The sequence below is a fragment of the Corvus moneduloides genome, chromosome 2, assembly GCF_009650955.1.
Source record: "Corvus moneduloides isolate bCorMon1 chromosome 2, bCorMon1.pri, whole genome shotgun sequence".
In the NCBI taxonomy this organism is placed as follows: domain Eukaryota; kingdom Metazoa; phylum Chordata; class Aves; order Passeriformes; family Corvidae; genus Corvus; species Corvus moneduloides.
In genome coordinates, this window is record NC_045477.1 from 31,376,140 (window position 1) to 31,397,873 (window position 21,734).

The following is a 21,734-nucleotide window of genomic DNA, read 5'->3' on the forward strand; positions in this document are numbered from 1 at the left end:
AGTTATCATCTACTACTATGCCTGGCTTGGTGTTGTTTGGCCAGCCTGGGGGGTAAATGGGAGTCCCAGTTTGGGGGGATCAGCAAGGTGCACTTGGGCTCAGAGGTGGTTATCTTCAGCCACGATGTCTTGGTCCTGCCACGGAGATGTTGCAGAGGAGGATTGAGCATCCCTGGCCAGACCCTGCCCCATCTCATTCCTGCTCTGCCTGTCCTCCAGAGCCGCTGGGGAAGGATGTTTTCCTCGGTGAAGCCGTACGAGAACCAGCGCTACGCCTCTCTGAAGAAGGAGTGCCAGCGGCGGAAGCAGCTCTTTGAGGACCCACTTTTCCCCGCCAATGATGACTCGCTCTTCTACAAGTCAAGGATTCAGGGCATCCAATGGAAACGACCCAAAGTAAGTGCACCCATCCCCTTGCCCCTCCACACTGCTTTCTGCCATCTCTGCTCTCAGGTGTTCCTAAAAATGCACAGTTCACCCTTCACTAAGGCTGTCAAGCCCCAGTTAACATCCCTTCTCCCCGACAGCATTTATTGGCCCAGACCTGATATTGCGAGCTTCTAGGGTGCCAGGAAGACCTGCTGCACTCAGGTCCAGACTTTTCTGCATCCTGTGAGGACCAAGAGCAAAGGAAGCTGTTCTGTGACTCAGTTTCCCCATGTATGAACCAGAGAGATGGTTTGCAGCTGGGTTGGTGTTGTGTACTCCTGTAAGGCTGCTGGGTCCAGCAAGGCAGAGTGTTATCTCTGAATCACTGGATGGTTTGAGTTGGAAGGGACCTTTAAGATCATCTATTTCCAACCTCCTGCCAAGGGCAGGGATACCTTCCACTAGAATACTCTTGGTGGTCCATTTGGAAAGGAAAAAGACGATTTGAGTAGGTGAGGTTGTTTTGGAATCTTTAGGGAAGGGGGTGGTCATACCCATCCTTCCTCTTCTGTGCAAAAACCATGTCCTCTGGAAAATGCTCTCTGCCTCTCCTCCATGCTTCTGTGTCTGTCATGAAGGCAGGTTGTGGGAGGCTGGGATAACACTGTCTGTCCACAGTGTTGCCAGCCCCTCTTCTGCTGTCCTCAGTGCCAGCCCAAAGGATGCACATCAGGACCTCAGGGCACTATGGGGAATTTGTATGTCCTGTTATGGCCATCTGCTTGGAGTTGACCATGAGACCAGTGCTCTGACTGCCATGAAGCACAAGGAGTCCCAGGTAGCAGTGATAATTGTGGTTGGGGAGTGGCAGTATCCCAACATCTCACACACCTGAGGTTACTTCCTTCCCCATGGGGAGCAGCAGCCCTCTCTGCCCAGCCCGTGCTTTTCCACACGTGACTTGGTGGCATTTCAGTGTTGTAGGATTGCCTGAGCCGCCGTCATCGTCTTCGCCCCCGCTGACAGCCCAGAAAATCAGCTGGCCTTCCACAAGACAAGGCTGTGTCTGTCTGGATGAAGGCAGTCTGGAGGGGGGTGGACAAAAAGGCTTTGTGCAGAGGGAGAGATGGAGCTGAACTGACTCTTGTTGTGTGGCCAGAGGGGCTGAGTCCCCAGCATCCCACTGGGCTCCTTGGGGGGGGAGGTCTCTCTTCCCTCTGCTCTGCCTTTGTCTCTTCCACACCAGCTCTGCCTGGACACTGGATTTGTGTAAAGCCCTGTGTATGTTTTAGTTTATTCCCTTTGTCTGCTGGAAGGAAAGGAGGCTCTGTGCCTTCTGAAGACAGGGCTGACCATGGTTTGATCTCACTGTGGGGGCCGACATGAGCACGCCTTGCATATCCTGTTTATACAGCCAGCAGGTGATGGCTGTGTGTTTCTAAACAACTTTCTCTGGGACTAAAAGGTGGGGATGTATTTGAGACCCCCTTGCTGGTTTGCAGTCAGGTCACACACATTAATTCAGCCCCACGTTTAAAGACAGAGGGTTGGGTCCCTTTGTAGAGGGACAAAGATTGCTTGTGTTCTGCTGAGCATCTCAGTTTTTCTCCATGTGCTTTTCAGGCTTTCATCTCACTTGCAGCCCTTGGTGTTCAGGCAGGTATTATCTTCTTGCTGGCCTTGCTCTGTAGAGCATGAGGTCTTCCTTAGAAAGCTTTCTGAACCTCACCTGCAAGGTGTCATGCTCACCTAGTCCAAACCCATCCCTGCTGAAGCATGGAGTGAATTCAGACTTTTTCAGACACCCAGCTCTGCAGTTTTGTAGGATCATGGAACTGTTTAGGTAGGAAGGGACCCTTAAAGTAATTATCATAGAATGGTGAACCAGGGCTCTTTCTGGCATGGGCTGTCAGTGGGAATGGGGGCTGGAAATGGGTCCCATGTGCAAGCAAGGTCCTGTAGCTTAACAAGACATAGAGGTGGTCCTTGTTTTGCTGCCTCTGCACCAGACAAAGGAACTTTGCCAGCAGTTTGGGCACCAGAAGGAATGCATGCTGAGCAGTAGCAGACTCATGATGCCACTGTCTGGTAGGATTCTTTGATCTGACCTACTCAGCTGCCTTGACCACAAAATCACCATTAAAAAAAGAATTTGAACTCACACCTGCCCTGTTTACTGCTGAAGTTTCCAGAAACCTCTTTCTCAAAAGCATTTCTCTAGGTTCTTAATCGTTCATTTCAGCAAAAGTAACTAAATTTCATGGGGAGAATTGCTTTGTGCCAGCAGACAATGCAAAATGACACTTTTAGTTCTGGACCTGAATTCAGACTGGCTTTCTAAGGGAGAGAGTCCAGGAAAAATCCCAGCAAATTCTGCAGGAAAGCAATCACTATCGGCTTTCCCAAGCTAATGCAGGATTCAGTAGGGTCCAAAATGTCCATGAAGTTTAAATGAACTGTTCTGCTTGTGTGCTAGTGAATGGCATGGTGCAGTTATTAAACCACAGCATCTTGTTTCTATTACAACCAGCAATTCTTGTCTTAGGTGAAATCTTAGGCAGTTAAACCTTTTTCAGAAAAAAAGCAAGTAGTGTTACTCCCAGCTTTTGGCAGATGCTGTTTTGGGGATTTCCTTACCCAGAAATGGAGTCCCCAGTCCCAGGGATATTGTCTGCAGGGAAGGGATGGTGTGTACATGCTTTTATCTCTCAGGGCCATGGCCGTGGGTTGTTCTGGAGAGTTTCAGCTAAAACTGTGATAAAACATAAGAGCTCATGGTGTCTCTAGCTTTGTTGTGAGAACAGAGTGGGTGGAGAACGGAAATAAAATCTGTCCACTATTGAAAACAACCACTTGCATTCTCGGAAAAGTTGTCACTTGTGATCTATGAGAAGAAATCAGACATATGAGATAAGTCGTGCCCTGAAAAGCTGTAGCTGCCTTATCTCTGGAAGTGTTCAAGGCCAGGTTGGATGGGCTTTGAGCAACGTGGTCTAGTGGAAGGTGTTCCTGGCCACAGTAGGGGAGTTGGAACCAGGTGATCTTGAAGGTCCTTCCAAGCCAAACCATTCTGTGGTGTTTCAGATAAAGCACTTGCATGTGAAAAGTAACCCTAGTGAACTCACTGGGGTGCTGGGAATGTGCTTTGGCAGAGGCAGGATCTTATTTCTATGTACTTACATGGTGCTGGTATGGATCTAAACAGCCCATCCTCTGTCTGTGCATCTCTACTTTCCCAGCTATTCTTCTGGCATCCTTTCTGTTTCTCCATGCACTCCCAAAGCTTGAGGCTGCTTTGGCAAAAAACCCCCAACAAAACAACAAAACCCCCAATCTCTGCAGTGCTTCCCCTTTTGCTTGAGGTTTTTCTGGGCAGAAGGGAAAAGGAGAGGCTGAGGAACAGCTCTGGTCCCTTCCGTGGTCAGGCTGTTTAGCTTCAACTTCCTTCTGCATCCGGCACTGCAGCCTTTCCTGGAATGGGCTCAGCCTTATTATTTCCAGCAGGGTGTCCTCCCTCCCACTCTGCTTTCCTTGGCCTCCAGCCCTGCTCTGGATGCCAGATCTTTGCAGAGGGAGCAGCTGTTTGAGCCCTCTAATCGTGTTTTGGCTCCGGTGGTTGTTTGCTGGATGCCTTCGTGATGCAGCCCCGCAAAGCCAGAAAGCCAATTACTGGAGTGCTTTGGAGGGAGGGAAACCACAGCATCAGCCTGAGCAGGGAAGGGGGTCCTGAAGAGCCCTGTTTAGTGAATCCACTTAAAAACAAAGCTGGCTGCTCGTTGCCTAGCCAAAGCAGATTTTGGAGCTCACTCAGGCAGCATCAGCGGCTCCTTTTGGCAGCAGCACTCAGCTGTTGCATTAGAAATTAAACAGAACTTTTGAGCTTAGCCCAAATCCCAACACCTTGCTTGAAACTTCTTTCCCTTGTGCTCTGTGTGCTGCCATGTGAAGGAGAGGGAGATCTGTATCCAGGCAAGTAGGACCACTTTTCCCAGTGAAAATCTTGGCCTGATCCTGAAGCTCTGAGTTTTGCCCTCCCTTTTTGGGACAGGAATGCTGGCAGTGCACCTTAGAATCAGGAGGTTTGGTCTGTGCATTGGGTGAGCTGGTCTGGGTGTTTGGGTGGAGGGTAAATAAGGAGGGGTGGCACAAAGATGAGTAGAAGGGGATGGATGAGGTGCAGGATGGATGGCAAAACTAAGGGGAGATCTGGGGCATCTGCTGTGTCTGTTGATCCCCTGTAGAAAAAGCAATGATAGTCTAAGGTAGAAGAGACTCATCTACCCTTTGGGAAAAAGAGTTCATCTCTTCTAATTATCCCAGTCCTAAGCTCTCTTCTTGGGTACAGATTGCTTCCAATGATGCCATGGCATTGGTACAGGCTTCAATTAGGGTCTGTCTTTAATACCTCTGGGCCTTACCCAGGGCTTGTTGTCTCTCTGCAGCAAGGGGGCCACTTGGTTCAGGTTCAGCCTGCCAAGCTATGACCTGCTGCTGGGACAGGTCACCAGCCAGGACAAATTTGGGCATCACTGCACCTGTGGGAAGCAAATGAAGCCTGGTGAGAGGCTTACATAATGCACAGGTGCGATGTTGAACCACATGAGCTGCATGCTCTGATCCTTCAGCTCTTTCCAGAGAGCAAGGTTGAGCATGGAGACAGTTTTTTCCTCCCTTTCCTGGGAGGCAGGTGGGCTGCTGTGTGCTGAGTGTATTCCTGTCCACAGCAGTGTGCTGCAGGACATTGCAGGAGCACCTCATGGTCATCCCTAAGATGCTGAGCGGCTGGGACATGAGATCCCAAAGATGTTTGGAGGGCTCCAGGTGGGATCTCAGTGCCAAGCTGAGCCAAAAGTGCTGTGATGAGAAGCTGTGACAAACACAAGGGTTTCCAAGCTGGCTGTTGTCACAGTGACTGTGTGGCTCAAGGTGACATGTGGTTGTTGTTGAACCTGAGCTGCATCCCTGTTCTGTGAGTTCAAGCCTGGATGGTTGCAACCACCAGAGAAACGCTCTTGGATGAAGTCTACACCCTCCCATCTTCAGGGAAAGAGTTTTTCCCTCCATCCCTGTTTCTCAGTATTTTTATCTCTCTCCAGTATTTACTTGCAAGCGCTGAATTATCTCTGCAGGAATTAATTGTCAGGGGAGATTGTCACTGATTAAAGAACATAAAGGTAGATTCTTGCTAAATGGTGATATTATTTTATCTGGATGAAGGCAATGTCATTTGAAGGGGAAAGCCTGAGAGAGTAGTTTTGGGGGAGAGAGACAGGCCAGATGTTTTGGGAAGGGTTGTAGAAGTAGGAGATCTTAGGACACTAGAACCATGGCATTTTCAGGCCTACTATGGCACTAGGGAGACATGCTCTCAGTCACAGTCCTGAGGTTTTTTCCCAGACATTCAAGGGAAATCTTGTTTCAGAAACCTAGAAAATAGGATTTTTCAATAGCCATTCCCTGCTGTCCTGGTATATATCTACCCTGACTTTTGTATAGGGGTTTTGCCCACTCACAGAACCATATAATGGTTTGGGTTGGAAGGGATCCTAAAGATGCTCTAGTTCCATGGGCAGGGACACCTTCCACTATCCCAGGTTGCTCAGAGCCCCATCCAACCTGGCCTTGAACACTTCCAGGGATGGGGCATCCATGGCTTCTCTGGGCAACCTGTGCCAGTGCCTCATCACCCTCACAGGGAAGAATTTCTTCCTAATATCCAATCTGAATCTACCCTATTTCACCTTAAAGCCATTCTCCCTTGCCCTATCATGCAGGATACATTATGTCCATTGTCTCCTGAATGGGATGTTGTTGTCTTTGGAGAAGGTGTTGCAGGATGGGAGAGCATCTCTTAGCTCCACTTTTTTTTACATTATTAAGCACTTAGCTCTTTTCTCTTGCTGAGTGAGGATTATACAGTCAATTCCCATGGGGGTTTCCTGGAAGGGGAAAGGAGTCAGTGAACTAATTCACTAAAAGCAGGACCAGCACTTCCCTGCCCACAAGTTTCTGCATTAAAAGGTCTTTTCCCCAGTGTGTAGTGCAGGCTGGGAAGCTGGAAAAGACACAAGAGTGAAGATAATGGGGAAGACAGAGGTTAAGTTCTTGCAGTTCTTTGCTCTCTGAAGCTCACCAAGAATTTAGCAGGGAGGCACTTACATTGGCAATGGCCACTGGCTGCAGAAACCTTCTGGTGTCCCACTTGGAGGTTTTTCTTCCAGAATGAGTAAAATACTAACTTCTGTGCTCCAGGGGTGTCTTTGCTGAGCTTTTTGCAGTGACTTGGCCTGTGTCTCTCAGTTTTGGTTTCTCCTAAAGAATGCTTGGAGTTAGTGTTGACTCTGGGGCTCCTCTGTGCTGCTGGATTGTCTGAGGGGTCGTCTCCTCTGAACAGAGTGAGCAGACTGTCTGGGATCCATCACAGGGGTTGAAATCCTTCCAGACCTTTGCATTTCTTGGCTTAAGAATTTATGAGCCACTTGCCTGTTAATTTATCTGCTGTTTTCAGTAAAACTGGAGCTGATTGCCAGTCTGGCTGCTCCTTGCCAGGAAAGGATTTGGTCATCATTTAATGCAATCTCTGAATTGACCTTGTTTTTACATTTTTAAGCCATTCATAGGCTCCCCCCATCCCTCAAGGATGAACAAGAGATTCATTGTTATTACTTGTACTTATTTTAAAAGGTCTCTACTCCCATTAGATGTGATGCTGACCCTGGCTGCATTCCAGCAGGTCTCGCCGGCTCCTCCCAGGGCCGTGGCCTCCTGTTGTCAGGCAAACACACTCCCCCCCTTAGCCCCAGTGAGGACTGGGGTTGATAAGCAGTGCAGCCTTTGATAAGAAATTTCCAGCCAGTCTGCTCTGTCCTCAGCATCAGAAGGACGTGGCCTTAAAAGCAAAAGCAACAGTAAAATCCCTGGATTAGATTCATTGCGTGTTTCTTAGTGCAGCTGCGTGTTGGTGACAAGAACTTATTGTATTGGTAATGAGGAAGAGCAGAACAATAGCAGAGGGTGTTGCAGAAAGGAGCCCTGAGCATCCACTGCCTCTGAGTTCCGTGGGAGGGAGCGTGCAAATCCGCCCAGGCTGGATTCTGGGGTCCTGCAGGGGCACGTTCAACTTGTGGAGCAATTGCAGAGCTGCTTCTCATAGAATCACAGGGTGGCTGGGTTTCAAGATCACCTGGTTCCAACCTCCCTGCCATGGGCAGAGACACCTTCCACTAGACCTGGTTGCTCAGTGTTAAGGAAACTTCCTGTCTGACCATCCAGGAGCCACTCTGGCAGTCACACTGCCACCACCTGAGCTGGGACCGAAACCCCTTCGCAGCAGGCGGCTCCAGTGAGACAGTGGGTGCCCCACTTGACTCCCTACACTCAATGTCAGACCAGGTTTCCTTACTGGAAACCCAGCTTTCCCATAGCAGAGTCTCAGACATCTGAGTTATTCAAATTATTTAACCTTGGTGCAGTGGTAGAATAATGGTCTGAGCTGGTGCCTCTGAGGAGGGACCATGAGCAAAGGAAACCTTGGGATTTTATCCTCTCGCAGTCCAAGCATAGGAGTCTCCAGTGTCCAGTCACGTGGATGGGCCACAGGTGCCCCTTTTTTCTTTGGTCAGCAGTTCACAGCCTCTTGTCTCAGGCTCAGGCTCCCTCCCCCCAGAGCTCAAACTGCAGCTGCTCACCAAGATACCTGCACTGAATGTGTTCCTCACCACTCAAAGCCCTATCCTAACCTGTCCTGGGGATGGGGCATTTACAGGGAAACCTGTGCCAGTGCCTCACTACCCTCACAGGAAAGAATTTCTTTCTATTATCTAACTTAAACCTGATTTCATTCAGTTTAAAGCCATTCAAGCTATTCCTCCTTGTCCTGTTACTCCAACTCTCTTAGAGCTTCTTTAGGCACCAGAAGGAGCTCTAAGGTCTCCTTCCATCCTTCTCATCTCCAGGCTGCAAAACCCCAACTCTCTCAGCCTGTCTTCATAGCAGAGCTGCTCCAGCCCTCTGAGCATCTTTGTGGTCTCCTCTGGACTTGCTCCAGCAGGTTCACATCCTCCTTATGTTGGGGGTCCCATAGCTGGATGCACGCTCTGAGTCAGCCAAGGGATTTAATCTTGGTGCAAGTTGGGAGTTTCTGCACTGCCTGTGAGCTCTAATCCTTGAGCCCTCAGAGAGGATGGGATTTTGGGTCTGCATAAGAGCGTGTGTGGGTGTGTAAGAATGTTTGAGTGTTTAAGAGTGTGTAAGAGGTTGTGTGAGTGTGTGTGAGGGGAAATATAAAACAAGGCATCTTTGATATTTCTGGAACTTTGGGAAGAAGCCACTGCTCAGTGATGCATTCCTCCCAGTCCCTCTCCAAGAAGGAAAAAGATGAACAAACCATCTGAATGGGGACCGGTCATGGATGGTTAAATTTTGACTGTGGTCTGATGCAAAGACCACTGACAGAGTTACATAAAAACTAATGTCCCTTCTCCCAGTTAGCAGAAGCTCATGACTCCACATTCCTAGACGGCGGTTTTCTCATAAAGCAGGATTCTGTTTGCAAAGCTACACCCAGTGTATGAATAACCAGAATAGGTGTGGGCTGAAAGTACTTTCTTTAAATGGCTTAAACTCATGATAACCTCATTTTTCATCATCTTTGGATAGTCAGGGATTAGTTTAGATTGTGGTGAGGTCAAGTCCTGTTTTTGAATGGAGGTGCTGTGAATGTGACACAATCACAAACCAAAGGGTATTTCCTTGCCCTGGGACAAGGAAATGGAGAGAGTATGGCTCAAGGGGGTGTGGGAGGTGTCCCACAGAAAAGCAGTTAGGAGATTTTGATCTGAGACACGCACAATGGAGTGTGGAGGTAGTTTTCCTTTGCAGCTTCTTATTATTCTTTTCCCATGAATAACTTGACTCTTAGGATGATTAAAAACAAACAAACAAAACCAACAAAAAAGCCCTGCACAATTTAGATTTCTAAATCCTGTTTTAGAAGGTTGGCTTTCCATGAGACACAGGATTTGGGATTCAGGCAGGGCAGCTGCTGAACTGTGTTGCTTGGAGGCAGAAGCAGTGCAGCTGAGCTCATGACCACATCAGCTTGCTCCAGGATTTCACATTAGCTCTGTGATGAATGGCTGGGTTTGGACCATTCCTTCCAAAATACTGTAGTTTTTCACAGCAGGACCTACTTGAATAAGCCCCTCCCATTCCACCAGCATGGCCCCACCACTGTGTCCTCCAGGACGGGGATTGATGACTCAAAAGTGGTGCAAGATGTGGAGCATCCTCAGGGCTGCTGCCTGTGGTTCATGCTCCTTCACTTGTACTGCATGACTGTGATCCTCCAAGTCTAAGGCTTGATGCATCATAGTTTCAAGCCAAAGCAGTTCCTCTGCTTGAGGAACCCCACAACTAAAAGTGCTGGGAGTAACTGAGAGCATGGTGTGCCATGTGAGAGGACAGGCTTTGGAATGTGGGTGTATTTTAAACTCACAATACTGCCAAACGAGGGTTGGTCTTCACCCTTCGAGTCCTTCCCAAAGGAAGCTGGTCAAAGGAGATCTGTAGGAGAGCTCAAAACTGGGATATGTCGGAGGATGGGGGAACTTGGGTGGAGGTGGCCAGCAGCACTGTGCTGAGTCGGAGAGGTGTACCTGTCAGAGGATGTTAAACAGCCTTGGGAGCTTTTTTTTTTACCTCCTCCTCCTCCATCTCTCTGGTGTAGCTCCTAGAGCCCATGCCTACATGGACTGGGATTTAGGGAAGGAGATCCAGGTGGAGCCGTCTCTGAGAGCTGCATTTGCTCAGTGTCCTCTCCACTTCTCAAGACTGTAGTTGTGTGCAGCTGTAAGGGTCAGGCTGGCTCAGGCAATGCAGCATGAAAAGGAGCCAGGTGACATCATTTCTATGAAGGAAGGGTGGCTCCCATGGTGACGGGGCTGTGCTGGGACTGGAAACCCAGGGGGACCACTGCTGCCTCTGGATGGGGTGACCTGTGGCATGTCATCTCACTGCTCTGAGCATTCTACCCCCTAGTTTGTCAGTGAGCCATGTGAAGACTTTCCTGCTTTGGCAGTGACTTCTGCAGACCTCAGGGCTGTTGGTATCCAGGGAGTATTTTTTTTCTTAGTGGCTTTGCAACCAGACAGAAGCACTTGCTGTGGGAGAGATGGTCTAGGAGAGAGAGAGAGAGGGCTGTGTCTGGATGTGTGGTGATTCTAAAAGCCAGGCCGTGCCAGCCTCTGCATCAGTCTTGGCTGGGTAAAAACTGAAGTAGTCCTGGGCTGAGTAATGGTGTGACTTCCCAAGAGTGCATCCCTGGAAAGTGTGTGTGGGAGGAATGACAGGTCTGGGGTCTCTGTACTTGTGCCATTCTCCTTCCCATCCATCTCCATCTGCTCCTGGGGAAGTGCAGCACTCTCACAGGTTCTTGTGTCTCTCCACTTCTCATTGCTTTATCCCTCTTTGGTGCCTTTGTACTTTGGATACCCGGAAAATAAAACTGCAGAGGGACCTGTCAAGGTCCTGCAAATTGACCTTTAGATCTTGTTTGCCTCTGTCCCAGCTCTTCCTGGTGCCAAAACAAATGCTGCCCCCACTCTTCCTGGTGCCAAAACAAACACCATTGCATGGTGCTGTGGTACACAAACTGAGTCGAGGAGTTTGTGGGGAGCATGTTTTTGGGATGCCTCCCTTCACAAGCAAGTCCTGTTTGCTGTGGGTGGAGTGTCCAGTGCCCTCTGCGTGGTGTGGGAGCTGATAACAATACAAATGTGTATACACTGAGATACTGTGAGTGGATTAGCATTAGGGATGCCTGACTGAGGCAATACAAACCCCCACAAACAGTTCTGTAGGGTGTAGATATTCCCAACCAAGCCTATCCTTCCATGTGTGTGAAGCTGATCTGCCAAGTACATATTTTTTAGCAGAGCCTGTAGCGATAGCACAAGGGATAATGGTTTTAAATGGAAAAAGGATGGATTCAAAGCAGATATAGCAACACAATTTTTTATAGTGAGGGCGGCAGGACACTGTCACAGGTTGCCCAGAAAAGTTGTGGCTGCCGCATCCCTGGAAGTGTTCAAGGCCAGGCTGAACGGGGTTTGAGCAATCTGGTCCTTGTGGAAGGTGTCCCTGCCCATGGCAGGGGGGTGGAGAGAGATGATCTTTAAGGTCCCTTCCAACCCAAACCACTCCATGATTCTGTGATCCTATAATAATCCATCTGAAAGCTTGGCATTCTAAATTCACTCCATTTCCCTTTTCTCTGTCACCCTGGTGCAAATTTTTTGTAACTCCCCTTTTTGCACAAGCACATCCCAGTTGCAGGTACCTGCAGCAGGGCAGCACGGGGACCTTTGTGTCTGCTCTGTCACCGTTGCTCGCCATGCTTGGGCGCCTCTTCCTCTCTTGTCTGTGTGAATGACATTTAAGACAGGATCCTTTCAGTTCCCAGTTGGCCAGGAGGGAGGGCGGAAGCGCAGCCATGCTAATAGATTATTTTGCTGATTTTGCAAGTCTGAGTGAAGGCATTGTTCTGAAACAGCCAGGCTCTGCAATGAAATTAGACCAGTCTGTTCCTTACAAAATCTTGTTAGAAAAAATGCTGCATGCAGCAGATGTTGTATCTCCCATGGTTATTCCTCCACCTGCCATAGCTTTTCCCCACCCCACATCTGGTTTGACATCATCCGGATCCCCAGTGAATCTCAGTCTCAGAAACCAGCACCAGGAAACATTTGTGGTAAAACAGTTGCCAATTATAAAGCCAGTTAGAGAGTGATTTTCTCCTTAAAACCCTGTGTGGAATTGGACTGGCTGGAGAAGGCAAGAAAGATATTTTCTGCTTTAAATGCATTTGGAAAAAAATTGTGCGTATTTTGGGAAAGTGTACCAAAAGGGACAGCAGAGGAAAAGACCACATGCTTTTTGGTGGGAAGCAAAAAAGTACAAGATAATGCTCTGATTGGGTCTTTTTTTTTTTTTTTTCCTTAATGGACTTCAAAAACCCAAAGCCAGAGGGAGCAAACTGCCCCAGTCTGGGCTCCTGTGAGCCAGACCTCTGCAATCAGCCGCTCATCGACAGGGACCTGCTCTGGCCCTGATTTCCACCTCTGTCCCACATCCATTGGAGGAGGAAGGATATGAATCACCAGGACTTTGAATCGCTATTTTGGCCCTCTCTGTTTTATCTGTCAGAATCTTTCCATAGAACCATCTGCACAGGCTTTCTCTAAATTGTGTTTTGTTGCCTGGAGCTCAGCAGGCATTTCAGCAGACAATTTTAGGGAGAGAAGATAATCTCTGATGGTGCCTAGGATTCTTGGAATAACCATCTCCAGAAGTGTTCAAAAAACATGTGGGTGTGGCACTCAGGAACATGATCTGTTGATGAACATGGAAGTGTTGGATTAATGGTTGGACTTGGTGATCTTAAGGGCTTTTCCAGCCTCAATGATTCTGTGATTCTTGGGACCCTCCAAGACAGGTTCTCCTTGGGGGTAAAGAGACATAGATGACTCCCTTGGCCAAAGGAGAGTTAAGAACAACACACTAAAGTCATAGCTTCCCTGCAGCCATAGCTTTTGGCTTCCCCTTCCTGTTTCTTCCTGTTCTCCATCTGTATCCAGACTAGGAGCAACCAGGGCCCAGGATCTGGCTATGATAAATGAAGGACAGAATGGACTCCCTGTCTGCTGAAGCCTCAAGTGGCAAGAGGCAGTTTGAGCTGGTTCTGTGGTGGCTGAAGCCTGAGCCCAGAAGGCCCCAGGGTGTGTGTGGGTGTAATGTTGGTGTGCTGCCCTCTTCTCTCAGGGTCGTGGTGCTGGGAGGGTGACGTGGTGTTTGCTGCCTGGATAAATGTTATTGCTCACCTGGTTTCTGTCTGTTCCATGGGAGGGAGGGGAGAAAACCAAGGTCACGACCTTCTCTGATCGGGGAATCTCTGCTTCCCTCCTCCCTTTGCACGTGCAAATCCCAGGCCCTGTAATTCCATCTGGCTGCAGAACAAGCTCCTTATCACTTCCAGCACTTTTCACAGGAAAAGGAACACTAAATGTTCCAAAGCTTCTCTTGGCTTTTTGACCTAGTTCCCGCTGTTACCTTGTTCATCACCCACCTCTGCACATGGGCACGATGCTCCATGGCTCCGAGTGTGCTTTGCATCACACACCAGGGCCCTGCTGTGCTCTACGCAATCCTGGGTCATTGCAGCCTGGCTGAAGCAGTGCCTTGCTCCTTGGCTCCCATCTCAGTACAGACAGAGCACACAGGGAATGTCATCCCATTGGATTGAGGCCACACAGTCTAGACCAGGTACAAAATGTGTGAGTGGAAACTCAGCAGCTTCAATGAGGACTGAAGAATCCAAGTAATTTAATATTGGTAAGCTCCAGTCTAAGGAATATGGCAAACCTTCCCAGGGGGTTTTGCTGGGGAGACTGACCCATGGATGAGACTTATTCTGATCAAATCAGTTCCACAGCATTAGAACAAGGAGGCAATGCTGCCTTCCCCTTTGCAAGGATTGGATATTAAGAAAAATTTGTTCACTGAAAGGGTGGTCAAGCATTGGAACAAACTGCCCAGGGAAGTGGTGGAATCACCATCGCTGGAAATGTTCAAGAAAGTACAGATGTGCAGAGAGACATGGTTTAGCGGTGGACTTTAGTGCTGGGTTAATGGCTGGATTCCATGATCTTAGAGGTCTTCTTAATGATTCTGTGATTCTTTACTCTGGAGAAGAGAAGGCTCAGGAGGATCTTAACAATGTCCATAAATACCGGATAGCCAGGAACGAAGGAGACAGAGCCCAATTTCTCAGTGGTGCCCAGTGACATTACAAGAGACAGTGTGTACAAGTTGAAAGTCAGGAAATTCCATTTAAACATGAGAAAAGACTTTTTTACTGTGAGGGTGGTCCAGAAACTGGCACAGGCTTCCCAGAGAGGTTGCAAAGTCTCCATTCCTGGAGATAGGCAAAACCTGCCTGAACACAGTCCTGAGCAACCTGCTGTAGCAGACCCTGCTTTGATTAGGGGGCCTGGACTGGATGGCACCCAGAAATTCCTTATTAACTGCATTGATTTGGTGATTCTGTGCTTAGGATCACTGGGAGTCCACTGGAACCAGGCTCAGTCTGAGGGCTTGAGTGTGGTGGGCCTTCTTCAGAGGGGCTTATAAGAGATGGGGACAAACTTTTTAGCAGGGCCTGTTGTGATAGGACAAGGAGTAGTGGTTTTAAAGTGAAGGAGAGTTGATTTAGACCACCTATAAGGAAGAAGTTTTTTACAATAAGGGTGGTCAGACACTGGCACGGGTTGCCCAGAGAGGTGGTCGATGTTCCATGCCTGGGAAACATTCAAGGTCAGGTTGGACTGGGCTCTGAGCAACCTGATCCAGTTAAAGATGTCCCCGCTTATTGCAGGGAGTTGGACTAGATGGCCTTTAAAAGATCCCTTCCAACTCAAACCATTCTGTGGCTCTGTGTTTCTCATGATTTCATGTTCTCAACTGTCTCTGTAATATCAAGTGACTCCTTTATTGTATTCTGCAGATCCCCCCCAAGGGCAGAAGGGGCAGCTGTGGTCCTCAGGTGGGACAAAAAAGGTGCCTCTGCTCCCCAGAGCAGGATGACAAAGAGCTGATCTTGCAGGCACCCCCACCACTGACCAGACACATGCCCAGCTGCTGGATGCTTCCCCGGTGCTATGAGCTGAACCCCACTGCTCCTCTCCCATCCCTGCCTGCGCTCAGCGATGCTGAGAGGCGCAGGTGGCTCCTGCCCTTGCTGGTGTCAGCTTGCTTCCCCCTAGCGCTCATCCAACATCCTGCAACACCAGCATTAGGGGGTTAGTCCTTTTCCTTGGGTCTGATCCTGGCCAGTTTGTGTCAGGTTATTTTTGAGGTATTTGGTGCTGGCTGGGCTAGGTGGGAATAGCAGGAGGTGTTTATGGTTCCTTTTCATCCCTGTGATGGGGCCTTAGGCAACGTAATCTAGTGGGTGGGGTCTCTGCCTAGAGTGCAGGGGTTGGAACTAGATGATCTTTAGGGTCACCTCCAACCCAAACCCTTCCATGAATCTATGGGTAGAGGCAATAGAAGTCCTCATATGCAAAGTCTTGGGGGAGGGCATATTATTCTGGGTACAACCAGCCTGAAAAACTGGGAGGTGTGGGGGAGGAGGGATAATGTGCTTTTCCTTTTTCCTCTTCAAAGTAAATGTAATAACAAAGGGGAAAAGATTCTTTCATCTCTTCGTCTGTCCCATCTGCTCCCAGCCTCCAGCTGGATGTGATGTTACAAACTGGATTGAGCAGGAGAAAATACATTTTTAAAAAAGCAGTGTGTCACCTGAGGCTTCCCCAACACCCTCTGTTATTGAAGTGCTTTTTTGGCCAGGCTCTAAGTGGGAGTGGGAAGCAGGGAGGGCAGCCTGGCAGAGAAAAGCCGATGGTCTTGGTGCGTGGTTGGAGGGATGAGCTCACCTCCCAGCTGCCTCTTACCCAAGTTTCTCCATTCGTGGTGTCCGTGCACAATCCACCATCCTGGTTTTGGTGGCAGAATGAGTGTTTAATCCTCCTGGCCCAGCTACAAAGCTTTTGGCTCACCGAATTTTTTTCGTCTGCTGTGCTAGGATCTGGAAGGGCAGATCCCTCACCCTTTATAAAACGGTCACAGAGTAGAGGCATCTGCAAGAGGAGACTTAGAAGGGCTGTAATGGTGTGAAAGCATACTATTATCAACAGGGATAATTATAACAAAGCTGCACTGGTGCTGGGACAGAATAGGGAGCTGGTCTAGTGATGCTGCCCATGTCCTGGTGAGAGCAGAAGGCAGGACAGGGTCCTTCTGCCACCAGCATGATGAGCAAGGCCAGCAGAAAGCTGCAGGTCAGGTTTACATGGAACCTGAGGAAGAGAGGAAGTGACTTTCCTTTGCCAAGAAGCCCTGCTTCTGATTTCCCTGTCTGCTCACTGACCCACTGTGTCTGGTTTTCTCCTGTCCCACAGGAAATCTGCAATGATCCACGTCTCTTTGTGGATGGGATCAGCTCCCATGACTTACACCAGGGCCAGGTCGGGAACTGCTGGTTTGTGGCTGCCTGCTCCTCCCTGGCATCCCGGGAGTCTCTGTGGCAGAAGGTGAGTGGTTCCCCGTGCCTGTCTTCAACACCTTGGCTTTGCATTGTGTTTGTCCAGCTCAAAGACTGTTTCTCAGGGATGCCTCATGTCCTGAAAAGCTGACGATGTGCAAAAACCTCCCTAAAAGAACTGTATTTCAAAGAGAATTAGTCATCATGACTGCAGTCACCACACTCCAGCCAAACCCTTGGCCAGTTTCTCCTTAACCAAGTGGATCAAATCCCATCCTGTTTTTCAGGTCCCAAATGTGACCCTTTGAATTCCAACATAACCTAAAAATTAACAAGAAGTACAAAACTCAGGATGCTCAGCTGCAGCATTTGGCCCCGTTTCCCTAGTTCCCATGGTGTTCTCTCTCTTTGGCTGTTTACTGTGTTCCCACCTTGGCACTGACACCTCATGCTGGGGCTGATAGCCTGATTTCAGGGCGTTAGCATCTCTCCCAAGTTCACTGCTTGCCCAAAGCATCCAACCCTGGCATGTCCCATGGCTGGATGGCACCATATGGCAGTGTTCCTTCAAGAGTAGGCCAGAAAGCCACCAAGGAGCTGCACCAGAGCAAGGGGCTGCAGACCTGGGGAGCAAGCAGAGAGGTTCGGGGGAAGGAGGTGCTCAGTGCCACATCCCTGGACAGTCTGTGCCCATCTCCACCATGTCCTCAGCTGTGCAAGATGTCAGCCCTGTGAAAGCCAAGGCAGGTACAGACTCTGGTACAGGTGTGCATCATCATAGGGCAAGGGACCAGCAAGTTGCAAGCAACTTCTCCCAGATTTTACTGTAAAAGGCAGCCAGTCTGTGCAGACAGCACCACCTACTTCACCCACAGCCTCCCATAGCCACAGGTCTGAGATGGTTTCCTCCACCCCACACCTTTACATCTGCTCTGTGTGCTGTGGTTCTTCCAATCTCTGCTTCCTGTGGTGAGCATAAACAGCAAGCTCAGGGATTTCTTGCAGCATCCCCATTTTTTATTAAAATCAAAGTTTTTCTTTACAGGAACAGGATAGCTGTTGTTGCCTTCTAGATAAGCAATAAGGCTTCCTGCTGTGGTGGTGGTGGTGACTGCTGTGGCTCTCATTACAAGGGTGATGCACGGGGTTGTTTAGCTTGTTCCTCACCATCAACATCCCCCAAGGGTGAGTGGGCAAGTTGTCTTCCTTCCTCACCATTCACTTCCAGCTCTGCCCTGGGAAATGCCAACCAGAGGCTGCATCCCTTTGGACACTTCATTATTTCAGTTTGTCAAGCATTGCTTTTCCTCCCTTGGCAATTTGGCTGTTGGTGTTTGTGACTTCTCAGTTTCCATTGCTTTAACTCTCAGAGGCTTTTTTTTACCTCCCCCCTCTTTTCTTTCAGAAAGATTTGATTTATAGAATTGTATAGGTTGGAAGGGACCTTAATGACCATTTAGTTCCAGCTCCCCTGCCATGGGCAGGGACACCTTCCACCAGACCAGGTTGCTCAAAGCCCCATCCAACCTGACCTTGAACTTCCGGGGATGGGGCAGCCACAAATTCTCTGAGCAACCTGTGCCAGTGCCTCACCACCCTCACAGTAAAGAATTTCTTATTTGCTGAAGATCTCAGAGACAGAAATAATGGGCCACTTGGTCCTCAGTGTGGTTACACATGCAATTGTGATAACATTGCTGGACACCAAAATGTCTCTGTTTGGGGTCTGGCAAGAGCTGAAAGATGCTGATGCAGGCTTTAGTATCTCTGAAATATCAGTCCAGGAATCTTGTCCCAGGTTTTCCCCTGCTACTAGAAAATGTTTTCCTGGTGTACACCAGGATGTTACATAGGCTCTGTATGTCCCTTGCTCCATTTCACACAGTGAAACTGTCTCTCTCAAGTGTGGGGAGGGGGAATACCTTCAAGAAAATAAGGCAGGCCAGCACATCCCTGTGTATCCCAGGAGGTTATTTTATTCAAACATTTTCTTCCACCTTGCTTTCTCCATGTCCCTCCCTACTTCCCATTATGCCTGTGAGTCACTGAGTGGGAGTGGGGTACTGGAATTTAGTTGAGAGCTGTTTTCTAAACTCCTGAGCCTTGGCTGACCCTACATGGCTCTAGGTGTGATCTGGCTCTGTAACACCCTTTGTATGACCCTTCAGATGTGTCTAGCTTTTATTAAAAGAAATTGAGACATTAAAATGGGGGGCAAAACCATGCCAGGATGCTGGTGCTGACTTGCTGCTGCAGGAGCAGTGTGGTGTCTGACTCCTGCCAGCTATGCTACCCAGAAAAGGACATGATGGTCACAGTGGTTTGCTATTCATTGACTTATAGTCAATCCATCCCTTGGGACCCTCATGTGCTTTCCTGGATGGCACAGCCTGATGGAGGCCACCAAAATGGTCTGGAGGAAAGTGGGTTTGTGCATCCAGGAGGAGAGAAGGTGAAAGGGGAGCTTATTGCTCCGTGCAGCTACTTAACCATAGAATCATAGAATGGTTTGGGTTGAAAGGGGCCTTCAAAGGTCATCTAGTTCCAACACTCCTGCCAAGGGCAGACACACCTTCCAGTGGACCTTGTTGCTCAGAGCCCCATCCAGCCTGGATAGGGGAGTGTGGACAAGATGGAGCCAGGGTCTTGCAGGGATGCAGTCAGAGGACAAAGGACAGCAGCACAAGCTGCAGCTTATCTTCAGCATGAGCACAGTCAGACACTGGAACAGGGCCCAGAGAGGCTGTGGAACCTCTGTCCATGGAGATACTCAGAGATGGACTTGCTGAAGCTCCAAGAAACATGATTTAACCCTGAAATAAGTCCTGCTTTGAGCAGTAGGTTGGATCAGAGTTCTCCAGAGTCTCATTCCAGCCTGAATTATCCCATGAACCTACACTTGGAGAAAGCCATTGCCCCTCATCCCTGCCAAGGTGGCATCCCTGGCTTTGTTTTGGGATAATGAGCCATGGTTGTCAGGGAGGTTGTCAGGGAGGCTGACATCAGACATCCCTTCCCTATAGATTATTGTGCACAGCAGCACCAACAGTTCTGAATCTGCAAACGAGTTGGGAGGGCACTCAGGGGAAGTCCCAGAGGTGTTTTGCGTCACTGGCCTAGGTTGCCTAGCACTGCTGGGACTGTGGAGAAGGGACACCAGCTCCAGGGGCCTGTCTGATCTTTCCCCCTGTGTGTGCTGTTTGAGAGCCACACACTGCTGAGGAGGGAGCAGAGGAGCAGCCAAGGTGATGGCAGCTGAGGCAGGGATGCTTGAGCTGCCCTTCACCCGCGACGAGCAGCTCACCCGGCGCATGCGGCTGCGATTCCAGAGCCTGCAGCAAAAAAACGCGAGGCCCCAGGATGGTGAGAAGCTGCTGCGTCCCAATGAGCACATCTACCGAGTGGATTTCATCCAGCAGCACAGACTGCGCTTCCTCCGCTGGGACATGCAGCTGGAGAGACCTGGGAAGGTCACGGTCACTGGCACCTCCCAGCACTGGACTCCTGATCTCACCCACCTCATGAACCGGCAGCTGCTGGAGCCGGTGGGCATCTTCTGGAAGAAGCTAGGGGCCAAGGAGGTGGAGTGCAATGAGGCAGATGCCCAGGAATTTGGGGAGCGGATAGCGGAATTAGCCCAGATCCGCAAGGTGATGTATTTCCTCCTCACTTTCACTGGCGGCCTCGAACCAGCACAGCTGAAAGGCTCCGTTGTTTTTAAAGCCTGATCCCCTCTTGCTCAGCTTTTCTATACTTCTTTCAGTTCAGTTCTTTGTTCAGTTTCTACATCTGTCTTTTTCTTTTCTTTATGAGAGACAGCACTGGTAAAGCAGAGAACAGCTCAGTGCTTCTGGTGCCCCTTAGCCCTGTGAAATATTCCCCAAACGTGCTGTCCACTTTCTGAATGATGGGGAGAAGGGAACCATGAGCTTGCTGCTGCTTTTGGCTGGAGTATAAGACTGTGTGCTTGTGAATTCATCAGGGATTCACGCAGGATCTTGCTGGCTTGGAAATATGAGGTTGCCCTAAGTCCTCTCACTGTAGCAACTGCACGGCAAAAGCCTGCTGGAAAAATAAGTAATTGCCGTACTGGAAAACAGCAGGCACCCCTGGAGAGAGCCCTGCTTTCCAGTTTCCATTCTAGCCATTAAAAAGGGAGGACTTGTTTGTGATGGAGTTCCTCTCCTTGCAAGGTGCTGACTGCTTGCAGGCTCTGGTGACTAGTGCTGCTGCTGTGGCTGCTTGAAGTCTCTGAAGACCAGTCCCATGGAGAATCCACCTTGCTATGAAGCTGAAGTACATTTGGACTCACTGTATTCTGCAGATTGCAAACCCACTGAACTAATGGGGAGGTTGGACCAGCCTTTTCTGACCACTGCCTCCATTTCTTGCTCAGGGGAGGGTGGAGTGTGTTGGTCCAAAGAAGGGTTGGAGCAGATGTGTGTGTGTGCAGAGCTAATTTGTGCTTTGTTCTGTCCTTAAAGCACCCGTGAAAATATTTGCTCTGCAGTATCTACAGAGAGCCATGAGGATGCAGAGCACTTTGCAAACCGCAGAGCAGGAACCTGCTTCTGCTTCTGTCCCTGAAAAGCAGTGTCTCCTGCCCTCTACAACACGGGGAAGGGTGTCTGGGTGACCATGGAAGCGGAGGGGAGTGGTACATTTATAAATATTGGAATGGGAGAGTGTTTTGTGCCCAGCTTGCCCCATGACTGCGAATAAACTACTAACTTTGGATGTTTCCTTTTCCTCCACCAAAATATGGAGAGTACTGCAATGAAGCTTCTTGAGACAGACAGATAGAAAAGTCCCTTAAAAGAGTTAAGTATTCTTACAGTTGGTCCTTTGCTCAGATTTCACTCAAATGTGTGTGGGTACTCCTCAAGTTGCAGCCTGACATCTTCCCAAGATGTGTGAGGAGAGACCAGTGATGGAAAAGCCAGGGCAAGGTGACTTTGTACCTGTGGCCTGCTGACTCATGCAGACCAGCCCCAAAAAGAGTCCAACCTCTTCTCCAAAGCCTCCAGAGATGCAGACCCTATGCCTTCCCCAGCCCAACAATAGTGTATAAAATGATATGCACAAGTCATGCCAGGCAGAGAGGAGAAAGAAAGCAGGAAGATCAGCTACTGGCTGGAGAGATGGTGGGAGCTCTGAGTCTTGCCCACAGCCAAAGCTCAGCAACCACCAAATCCTACAGCCATGCCGTGGCCATTGCCAGAGAAGTTGATGTGTTTGTTTAGACCCCAAGAAATGCTGGACTCGG

General features: G+C 49.2%; 2 protein-coding genes across 2 annotated transcripts in view; both read left to right on the top strand.

Annotated features, from left to right (window-relative positions):
• The window catches only part of CAPN5 (calpain 5), a 52,989-nt gene that overhangs the window by 15,434 nt on the left and 15,821 nt on the right, over positions 1–21,734 (top strand). Inside the window, exons 2-3 of the mRNA XM_032098964.1 lie at positions 220–396; positions 16,386–16,517. Of these exons, the coding sequence (XP_031954855.1) occupies positions 235–396; positions 16,386–16,517 (294 nt within the window). The 5' untranslated portion in view covers positions 220–234. The remainder of the gene's footprint in view (positions 1–219; positions 397–16,385; positions 16,518–21,734) is intronic.
• OMP (olfactory marker protein) lies at positions 16,525–21,205 on the top strand. Its single transcript, XM_032098965.1, has one exon. It carries the CDS (start codon positions 19,717–19,719, stop codon positions 20,194–20,196), a length of 480 nt encoding a protein of 159 aa, XP_031954856.1. The 5' UTR covers positions 16,525–19,716; the 3' UTR covers positions 20,197–21,205.